The following is an 11,268-nucleotide window of genomic DNA, read 5'->3' as shown; positions in this document are numbered from 1 at the left end:
GTCTTATTCCTCCCCAGGTGCAGGGCCCTACATTTTACGTTGCTGAATTTCAGAAGGGTCTTCTCTGCCCAACTCTCCGGCCTATCGAAGTCCCTCTGAAGGGCCACATAGCTCTCGGAGGTACCGGCCACTCCTCCCAGTTTGTATCATCAGCGATGATAGGGGGGAACATGGGGGAGCTGTGCCTGGGCCAGGGTGTGGGCTGAGGCGGGCAGTGCACGGGGGACTTCCCGCCCTGTCCGGCGGGCGGAGCAATCCGCCTTCGGGCCGTGTCGCAGGAGCGGGCGGGAAGCGGCGCTGCCCCCACGGCTGCCCGGGCTCGGGCTGGGCGCGGGGCTCGGCGCCGCCGCTCGGAGGAAGAGGAAGTGGCCGCGGCCCCCGGCCGGGCTGAGCGCCGAGCGGAGCCGCCGCCCCGGGCTGCGCCGCACAAACTTTGTGCCGGGCGGCGGGGCCGTGTGGTGGCGCGGGGCTGCCCCGGCACCTCCCTGTCGCGGAGCCGAGGGGGGAGCGGCCCCGGAGCGCGGCGGGCGGGCACGGGCGGCAGCCAGAGGAGGAGGAGGAAGCGCTGTCAGCGGGGCCGGCCGTCTCCGCCCGCCGGGCATCCTTCAGCACCGCCGGGCTGCGCTTCGCCCGCCGCCTGCCCCAGGTACCGCCGCGCACCCCTCCGGCCCGGCGGGCAGACTCGGCGAGGGGGTGGGAGGGGGTTGCTGCTGGGCAGGGTCGGCGCGGAGAGAGGAAAACCGCTCCGGGGCTCCGGCTCGTCCCGGTCCTCTGGCTCCCGAAGTTCGGAGCGGGGCGCGGGCTGGCCCGGCGTGCCCTGGTTTGGTAGGGGCTGCTGGAGACCCTCGCGGGGCACAGAGGGGCACTGCCTCCTGCCCGCTCCCCGGCGGGTTGCGGTCTGTGCAGCCTCTCCGAAGGGTCCGCCCGCCGCGGTCCTGCCGAGGGGCCGAAGCGGAGCCCGCCCGGGAAGACGCCGTCCTGTCAGCCCGTGTGTGCAGAGACCCCCGGGCTCGGCCCGGCGGGACCGCAGGCGGCAGTGCTGGCTGTCTCCCCCGCCGGCGCGGAAGTCCGTGTCCAGCCGTGGCCGCCGTGGGGCAGAGCCGGGAGCGGAGCTCTGAGAGGAGCCGGGTGTCCGCCCGCCCAGCCCGGCGCCTTCTTACACACCGGGCACCTGGAGGCGGCGGTGCCGCGGCGTGCTGCCGTGCGGCTGGCTGGGGTTTGGGCTTTTACAGTCGCTGTTTTCTAGTTTTAATGCCTTTTAGAGTTCTCGATGCTGTTTCGGCACGTTTTTCTTGGAATGTAAAGAGAGGCAGGATGGCCATGGGTCAGCATTTGTACGTCTGAGTATGAAATACATCTCTGGTTTATCTGAATTCTTGTCAGAGCAGCCTCTTCTCACAGCCTATGCGTTTCTGGAAAAGGGGAATTTAGTTGGATGGACTTTTAGAGCTCTTCTGTGGTACTTTCAGCTTAGTCTAATAATTAATAGGAGACATTTGTTTTCCATTACGCCTGAGCGTGCTTCCCTCCGGAGCGCTTCCAGCTCGGACCCAGGAAACGAGCTGAACCAGAGACTGCTGTGTGGCAGGACGGGGAGCGGTGCTGGAGCCCACTTGGGGTCTTGGTAGGGGTGGTTGTTGTGCTAAAGCGATTGCTGGATTTAAAGTGATAAAAATATAATTATACCTGACAGAATGTTCTTTGATGTTTTCAGCCAAACTTTGGAAGCTGTGGTATGATTGCATGCCACTTCTGTTTTTATTCCCTTTAAAAAAAATGATTTTATTTATATATTTAGTGGGAGAATAACTAACGTTATGAAGACTTAGCTGGTCTCCAGCTTACGAGGGGAAATCTTTTGGTACATCTACTTTTATGTTTTATTTTTAATGAATCCAGTCCATTTCAGCTTCTAGTATTGAATAACAAGTTGCTGGCAATTACAGTGCTAATGATCACATTTAATTTCTGATCATATTTAATTTCTATTTTCTCTAAGGAAAAAGAAAAGTCTCAGAATGAAGGGTTATTTTAGGAATCTGACTTAACCTCAAGTTAAGGGGCTTTCCACCCTGTGAATGCTGGCATTCCCTGTTCCGAGAATGAGAATGTAGCATGAAGTGATTGTATACAGCTGTGATTAAATACCTAAGGGAATTCTGAGCTGTGGTACTGGCTGGGAAATGCAAATACCATGTTGGGTATAATGAAGTGGTCTCAGACTCTGTGGTGTAAAAGCTGGAGTCATAGACTTGTGAAGAAGAAAAATCAAAATTGATGAAGTTTGTATTTAAAACAAGTAAAAAATATTGGCATAACTATTATTCCATCCCCAGCTTTATGTGAGATCCCACAGCTTCACACCTGACACCAGTGATCCACTGTAGCTTTTGCCCTCAGTCAGTTGGCTGGGGTTTTGCTCCATGGCAAACTGGCAAAAGGCAGTAAGCATAGAACTGTCTAGTTTGTCTAGTTTTGTGTTTTACCATGGTTTTACTCACTGTCCTGAAGCAGCTGTGCATACATTGCAGTATGCATCTGTTTTTCATACCTGTTTTCTGTGGATTCAGAGTGGTTTGGGCCTAACTTTGAAGGAAAGTTGGATTCCTAACATTCCTACACACACCTTTGTCAGGTTCATTCAGTCTTTATTTTCTAGACAACAAATGCTAGCTGCTGTGATTTTCCCTTATGTTTTTCAGAGTAGTTCTCTAGTCCTTCTTAGGATTTTTGTAGTCTCCTGTCTTCAGGGGAGGCAACTTGCTTGAACATTTGCATGTGGTGTTTTGAGATAAATTTTACCTGTGCCTTGTTCAGTGACATTAACACTGTTATCTTGACCAGAAATACCCTGTGCGAAAGTATTTTCTAGAAATATAAGGTGCTATTTGAATTTTTTGCTGTACTGAAAGACAGCACCGTGGTATCACCAAGTATGAGATATTTTGGATGAGCATTACAGGGGGATGTGGGTAGGGTAGAAAGCAAGGGTCTCCCACCAGCCTGCTGTTCCTCAGATTGCTCCCCAACACTAGCACAACTTGACTTCTTCCTCCACCAGTTCTCCCTGATCCTGTTTGCTCTTCCCCACATGCACACACATAAACCCCAGCTTTGTTTCCCTGGAGAGGGTTAAGTGTGGCTGATGGCAGCCCCTGGTGATGGGCAGGAAGCCCACAGAGGTGGCCTGATGACCTAGAGGCCCAGTGACAGCACAGAGCAAAGTAAGTGTGTGTTATACAGGGCAGCAGAGTTGAGCCCAAGTCAGTGTTTTGAACACTGCAGTAAGGACAATAGCACCTAATAAGAGTTTGTTGAAATCATGTTATCATGGTGGCGTGTTATTTGACATGCTGCATGCTAGGGCTGTGCTTTCTTTGTGACTTGGGTATACAAGACCTGTCAGGGTAGTCTGTTCTAACTTTATGGAAACCATATAGTATTTATCCACGTATTACATTGTTTTCTTCCTCAAGCTTAGAAACTCTTGAGGCTAGACTAGCAATTGTCTTAATTGGCCAAATTATGTTCTTCTCCATTTTGTTTTGTGTAGTCAGTACATTTTCTTGTCTCCCAGGGAGACAGTACCAAACCCGGTGCGATAGTTTGGTTTTTAATCGTAGAAATGCAGTTCATTATGACAGGGCATCCAGAGTTTTTGGTATGAGTCCAGGTTAGTCCTGATTTGTGTTCTGCTTCTGTTGAGTTGTGCTATCTTTGACCTCTGTAACTTGCCTTGGCTTCTGGCGCATTTCATTTCATGCTGGTGTTTCTTGATCCAAGACTACAGTTTTCTCTGCTGAACTTTGTTCCTGTCCCTTGAAATCTCTCTGCTTGTTCTAGCTTTCCTTCTTTATTAAGAAAGTCATCTTGCTGTGTCTGGAAACCTTCTTACAAATTCTCTTGTCACTTTCTTGGGTTCCAAGTTCTGCAGATACTCATATTATAGTTTAAACATGTTCCAGACCTCCCCTGTGCTCACATCCTCCTGTTTGTTCCTGTTCATCTCACTAATGAATTCTTTAGTTTTTGAGATTTGGTTTTTGAAATTGGAAACCTTAATTGCAGATTTACTTGGGTTGCTCTGCAGTTTAATTTAAATCAAATCAATGATAAAGGATAAATCTGGGATTATTCTTTCACCAGCCTTTCTGTAAGCTGAGATTTAGTTATCAGCCTCTAGTCTAAAATCCTGACAGCACTGGTCAAATTCGTAAGTATATGGTGCAAAAAAATTGGTCAGCTGTAACATCCAACAATAGATGGGACTATTGGTAATTATGGGATTTATGGCAATTATTCCTTGTATTTTCAAAATAAGTATTTAAGAATCTTTCAAATTGTTTGGTAAACTTAAGTTACTTAAACAAAAGATCCATCCCCACAAATAAAAATTATTTCAATATTTATTGAGTAGATGCTTACATACTTTCCTCTGGTAACACCCTCTTGGTCTTCTTTTTTTTCAGATGTGTCTGTTGGTAAGGAATTTCCCTCTTAAACAGTGTAATCTCAGAAAAAAACTATACAGTGGTAAGGCAGGGCAGGAAAAATGGGGATATGTCACGGACAGGGCTCTGTTCTAGGAACTGACAAAGGATCATCCTGGCGTACTATTCTGCTTTCTTTGTTTGTTTGTACACCCAGTTTGTCAGGTCTGATGTTCTTAATTCTTTGCTTCAGTTATGCTGGTTTTTTGCCTTGTTATTCCTCTTCTGCTTCATTGCTTTAACTATGCTAGGAAAGGGACTTGACCATAATTTGCAAGCTCTCTCAGGGTTTGTTTAGAGCTGAGTGGGGGACTAAACACTCTGGTTTTTTGTAGAGTGGGAAGGATGCAAGAATTAAGTGACCACATGCTAGCAAGTGAACTGAGCATGAAGTGCTTATTATGTTGAAAATGGAAAGGTCAGGATTGCAGGAGTGAGGGTTTAAGAAAATAAGCATGTCTCATTACTACACAACAAATGTGAAGTCCTGTAATTATTTATAAATGCCTTCTAGCATCCCTGTGAGGTACCTAAGTATTACCCATGAAAGGAGGAACGAGGATGAAAGGTCTTAAACAAACTCAAGAGAGAAAACCTATTAATACATTGCAGTTATCTTGTTTCCCAGCTGCTGCACTCATCAGTAAGAATACTATATTCCATAATTTTGTGAAAGGAACTTTAGCAGCAACTTATTATATGTATTTTAAAAAATAATTTGTGATAAAGCTTATAGAATGCAGTCACTAGTCCTGGACAATAAACGCTTTAAAAATACTAATGCAGGAAAACTTATTTTCACTAATTGTGCTTAAAAACAAGCTGACTAGCATGAATTGTCCATATAGCACATTGTAAATACTAAAATTACCTTGGTTCTATTTCAGATGGTAGCGTATTACATTTACACGTTTATTAGAATATTCTATCTAATGCTGTATATACTTAGCAGTTGATTCTAATATTATAAGTATTTAAAAGAATTGCATCAGAATTCTTTTCAAATCATCCCCCTAAGTAGTCATCAACACAGTGCATTGATACAGTTGAAATAAACTATTTAGCCAATATGTACTTAATTGATAAAAATCCCTTAAATTACTTACTCTGGTAATGTAGTCAAGCTTCCATTAGCCATGTGGTTCTGTTACATTTCAGTGTAATTTTCATTATTATTCCTTGAAGATAAATTGTTATGGAGTTTCATGAAAGGATGAATCAATAAATCAGAAAATTAGTTTAATTTGTTCCCCAAAACCTCCAAACAGAAAATCAGATCAAAGGCAAGGGTTATTTTTTCCTCTTCCTTTTCTTTGTGCTCTTTTCCTGCTGAAAAGCAATCCTGGGGCCTGAATAACTACTAACAAGAAAATAAGTTGTTAGCTACATGGTGTTATTTTATCCTTATTGTTCTTTACTAATTCTGAACTTGTTGTATTTCATCTATTTTGGACACACCCTAGCAATGTGAGAAAGCAAACCCAAGCTGCAGAGGGTATTTTAGAAAGCTTAGGTTCAGAGATCATTAGTTGAGAACTCTGTGCATCTCTATAAAAGCTGTAAAAATTCCTGTGTTATATTTGAGATACACTAATTTTCGTGGGTTGCACGAAGGTGATTAAAAATGGAAATATTGTTGGATTTTTTTTTCTCTTGCTGAGTGCAATTTGTTGTCATTTTTTGTCTTTTTTTCATGGCAAAGGTTTCAATAAAACCTGTTTTGGGAAGGAGTGTTCACAGGGAGGTCATGTGCCATGCTAGGGTGAGTTTCTATCCTGTTTTCCAGATGCTCCGCAGAACTCCTCTACTCCTGAAATTCGTGGGGGAGGACAGTAATGGGGAGGAGGAGGTGGCAGCAAGAGGCTTTTTCTGTGGCTTGCAAGTTGGACATTTGCTTGGGTTGTACGAATTCTGGGTTACATTTTTGAACTCGGTTTGCAGAAGCAAGCTGCTCCTTCCCTAACCAGTGAAGGCCTTTGCTGTCATTCACAAGAGAAACTTAAGAATTAATTGACTAGGCTTTGCTGTTGTTCAGCAACTCATTGTACCTTCTATTTTTGATGCTTTTCAGAATTAAAGTGATATACAGACTAAAAAAACCCAATCTGTTGTTAGATTTGGGTTTCAGTTCTAGTTTTATCATCACATGGCTGAACACATGAAAAATTTGAGATTAACAAGATCATAAAGCATGTGTAAGATAATTTGCAATCTAAGTGAGTTTATTGACAGAATTAGTTTTTCTGGCATGTGTAGTTGTAAGAGCTCATAGCTAAATCTTAATTTTAGTGGTTAATATTCTTCGTTAGATGTTACTTTTTGAAGGTATTTCTTGTAAGTAAGGAACTTGTGACTTGATAATTAATTTTTGCATTCATGAGAAAGAAAATGTGTGTCTTAGAACCTACTGCAGAGCAAAAAGAATTTGAAAATTTGGTAGTGTTTTTGAAGAATTGTTTTTCAATTTACTAAAAAGTGGATATTAGTGATAATATTTTGTTTTAGTATGAGTAAAAAAAAAGTGGAATTCACATGCAAGTATAGAAAGCCAGGATAAATATAAGTTGTACAGTAACCTTAAACATCCCTTATAACCAAATAATATACCTCCTGAAAAAGTAGATTGAAATGTGTTTAGGTTACTTTGAATACATCAGTGATGAATATTTCTTACAGCACTCTTTGATAACTCCAGTGTAGAAAATTAATAAGGTGAATAATGTCCTGTTGGCAACTGAATTTGTAACTGAAAAGCAAGAAAATATTGTCAGACGATGGTGGGAAGACTCTGAACAGCTCTGAACTTTGCTGCAAATGAAAGGAAGAGGGTAATAACTAATGTTAAAAGTCTTTGGAAGGTTATAAAGCAAGCTGTCTCAGTAGGAAGTTTGTGGGATAACTTTGAGGAGAATTTGGTGATTCAGTAGTGACTTGTCATATACACATCACCAGTATATTTGACGAAACTTTAAGTATTCGTACATCTCTGGAATTATTTTAATACTTAGACTCCTGTATTAAAGTAGGAACTTTATTTTTTAAGATTTGTTTTCTACTGCTGTAGGGCTTGCATCCTAATTACTGTGGAAAAGGTTGTGATGTTGTGAAGTTTAATTTTTTCTCTTGATCCCTCATTTTTTTTCAAGAGAAAACATTCTTTTCCATCGTCCTTTTCAATATGCATGCTTTAAGTAACATAAGTGTGTATACACTTAATGAAATGCAAGGAAGCATTTATCTCAAAGATATTCATTGAAGTTTTAGCCAAGCAGCACAAAGATGAAAATCAGTCTTCTAGTAAGCAATCACTAGGGAATTAGCACGGAAAAAAAGGGTGTTTTCAGTCCATTTCCAATTGGGCAGGTATCTCCATGCTGAATGGCTGGTGGGTTGTCAATGTTCGCAGAGGTCATTGCTCACATGGACAGTGAGGGTTGACCAGTTTTTCTCTGAAGGGCTGAGGAAATGCTTGCTGGAGAGGCACAGGAGAGTGTCTGTGGCTGCTGCTGGAAGCACAGGCTTGTATTTTCTAGCACTTTCACCCCAATTTAGGAAAGAATGCAACTCTCCACAATGTGAAATACTGAGTCCCTGAGGCCTACTTCTGCTGCCATCACTCTCTGAAGAGTCCTGTGGATTTCAGACTATTTGTATAACCAAAGGTTGCAGGCACTGTGGCCTAATGACCTCTGTAATGGAATTTTTTTCCTTATGAAGTGCTGTCCCATGTACTTAAGATGTATAAGAATTACTGACCTATTGCTGAAACAGGAAATTTGATACACTTTCTAATACTTACTACTATCTCAATTCCTTACTAGCACAAGTATGCTGCTAGATGTATTCCATTACAGTTCATGGAAAAATGCCTAGTATCTCATTAGGCTCATTAATATGCGGTAGATGTTTGTGTATTAAAATAAATAACATTTTAAACTGAAGCTAATAATATTGCACAGGCAGACAAAAGAACCTACTGTATATACAAAGATGGTAGTACTTCTCACTACCAAAAAAAAAAAATGGTAGAAAGTATCACTTTGGGAAAATAAAAAGATCCTGAGGATTTTCAACTTTAAATGCCAAATGAGGAAAAAAAAGTCCCAAACCTTGATTTCATTGGTAGAAATTGTTAAAGTAGTTTTTACTTTTCTCTCAAAGTAATCAGGGAAGGTTGTTTTCTGTTGGATGAATCCACCAAATATTGAAACTTCAGGAACACATATGATACATCATCCACTTTTTTTGATGCTGCTAGGAAATGTTTTTTTCTGTTTCCAGATTTTGTGTCATCAAATATTTACTATGTTGCTTTTTTCAAGTTTGGTGTGTTGGTCAGTCCAGTTTCGATCTATTTATTAGTGACTTTGCAAGAAGACGTAAGTATGCATTTATGGACTCTGCAGATGATCAGAAGATGGGTGGTATCGTTGAGCCTGGAAAGACTTCCAGCTCTTTCTTCCAGGAATGCAGGAGAGTGGGATAAGATTATTACTGAGCAGTAGAAATGCAAAGAAATATAGCAAAGTTTTGAGGGATGAGTTGGAAACTTCTCAGTTAGCTGTGTTGGATAAAAATAAAGAGAAACAGGTTCTTTGTCTGCTGGGAAGTTGACGGTAAACTGTGAACGTGATGATTTAGCTGTGAGTGATGATCTTGGGTGCAGTAGGCGTGTTATTTGCAGTAGAGACAAGGAAGCATCAATGTTATTTTAATAAGCCTTGTTAAGATCTCTTTTTGAGCATAGGGTCACCTGTGTTCATGTAGAGAAATGAGAACAGTGATGCAAATGAGAGTGAGTGGGGTGGTGAAGGGAACAGAGATCCTGTCTTGGAAATGGCAGAACAGGACTTGAGAACATTTGTCCTACCGAAATATGCTAAGGGATTTGGTTAACTATTAATAAGAATGATTTCACAAGGAAATATGAGGGAGTGAAAAAATGTATAAAAGTTAGAGCACAATATAAGTATAAATAGATTTCTTCAAGTAGATTCCAAATATGTTGAGGCTGGAAATTTGACTTAACTTTCTAAACATTTGGGGGATGGACCTGTGGCATGAGCTTGCAAGCAGCTCTTTGGAGATGGGCAATCTGAACAAGGTTTTCATTTTCTTCTTTAGGTTTATGAACTGTCAAGGTAAAGGCAGCTCTAGTCTGTGACTAAAGTTTTTCACGTGCTGTACATCGGAGGTTGCAGGGGGGCTGTAACACTGATCTTCCTGATGCTCTGTGCAGTGTCTTTACACTGAATGGATCCCATGCCTTGAGGGGTGCAGAATGGCCTGTGGGAACCACTCTGTCACTGCTGAGTGTTAATTCTGCATTTTCCTCTCCATCCCAAAAGCATGAGTTTCTCCATGTAGGTGGAGGCAGGATGCTGGGTGGGTTGTAATGAAAAACCTACTTGATCTGTCTTTATTGTTTCATACTTGCTGCTGGTTGAAATAATTTGCTTCAGTCCCACCACTGCTGGTGAGAGGAATGAGAGAGTTTGGATCATCTAAGTATTTTAACCAGGCAATTCTTCCATTCTCTCATTCTCAGATAAACCATAATGTGCGGGATATTGAGAAACATTTAGTGTGTAGCAGGAATAGTTGTCAGAAGTAATCTTTTAAAATCTTGTGGACTGGCAGCTTATTAAAGAGAAATGTATTTATCTAGTCCAGTTCTGTAGCCATGTGCCTCTTTTGTATTGAACGTGGCTTCTGGAAAGTGCCATTATTTCCTGTGGTTTACCTAAAAAAATGAGGCAGGAGGAAGTGAGTTTGTTTTGTAAATGCTGTTAGTTCTCTGCAGACCTGTTTTTTCCATTGAATTAGAAGGCTAGATACTAATTTTAATGTTACAGAGATCTGTGTAAAGCTTAATACTAGCTGCTCTCATAGTAGTTGCACATATAGAAATTGTTATTAAGTTGTCAACCTTTATATTAGCAAGTTATTTTGGATTTTCAGCTACTTTTTATAATGGAATATGTGTCTTCCAGAGTATACTATTGAATACATTTGAAAGATGCAAAATACATGCATTAAACTGTCAATTTTCCAATAAAATAATAACATGCCTGAGGGTTGATATGAGTACTATATACTTCAGTTACTATCTGAGCATTTATTTAATTATACTATTTCATATAGTTTGTAGTTACCTTGTATTTAAAATTAAAAATCACCAAATGTGCTAGTGTAGGGCATGAAACCAGAAAGAAAAAAGTAAAATTAATCGTGTTTATGTGTTTTCCCTTTTCTCTTTCCCTATCTTTATATCAGGAGCTGCTGAAATGGGTTGTGGATTGAACAAACTAGAGAAGCATGATGAAAAACGACCTGGTAATATCTATTCAACTTTGAAGAGGCCTCAGGTAGAAACCAAGATAGATGTTTGCTATGAATATCGATTCTTGGACTTCACAACACTAAATGATAGTAAGTACACAGTATTTTTTTTTTCTATTCAAATTAACATATTAATTGCTTCATAATAGCTTTTAATAATAGTTAAAGTTTTTAAATGTCTTCAGTTTCTTTAGGTATAATTCCTTCTCTTCAGTCATAATACATGCTGAGAGCTTAGTGAGAATTTTGTGTTAATTTTTAACCTTAGAGATAGTTATAGGCTATCAGATTTTAGGTTCTTTTACACCCTACCCCCTGTTTTTGGTTGTTTTTTTTTTACTCTGGTATAGATGTTTGTTTCCTTTATTTGCATTTTACCCAAGTTTCGTATGGTAAAGCCATTCAAGTCTGCCAGGTTATATACTTTACTGCTCTT

At 41.2% G+C, this 11,268-nt stretch overlaps 1 protein-coding gene across 3 annotated transcripts in view; it reads left to right on the top strand.

Annotated features, from left to right (window-relative positions):
- Nucleotides 1-411: 411 nt before the first annotated feature.
- Nucleotides 412-11,268, top strand: part of RFTN1 (raftlin, lipid raft linker 1) — a 98,081-nt gene continuing 87,224 nt past the window's right edge. Inside the window, exons 1-2 of one of the 3 annotated variants that reach the window (XM_027639142.1) lie at nt 412-646; nt 10,767-10,922. In XM_027639142.1, coding sequence (XP_027494943.1) covers nt 10,778-10,922 — 145 coding nt within the window. In that variant the 5' untranslated portion in view covers nt 412-646; nt 10,767-10,777. Of the gene's footprint in view, nt 647-1,536; nt 1,625-10,766; nt 10,923-11,268 lie in introns of those variants that run through there. The other 2 variants (XM_027639140.1, XM_027639141.1) reach the window with 2 other exon arrangements.

The sequence above is a fragment of the Corapipo altera genome, unplaced genomic scaffold, assembly GCF_003945725.1.
Source record: "Corapipo altera isolate COAL_440 unplaced genomic scaffold, ASM394572v1 44, whole genome shotgun sequence".
NCBI lineage: Eukaryota > Metazoa > Chordata > Aves > Passeriformes > Pipridae > Corapipo > Corapipo altera.
Note: the sequence above shows the minus strand (reverse complement) of the source record. Positions and strands in the feature narration are given on the sequence as shown.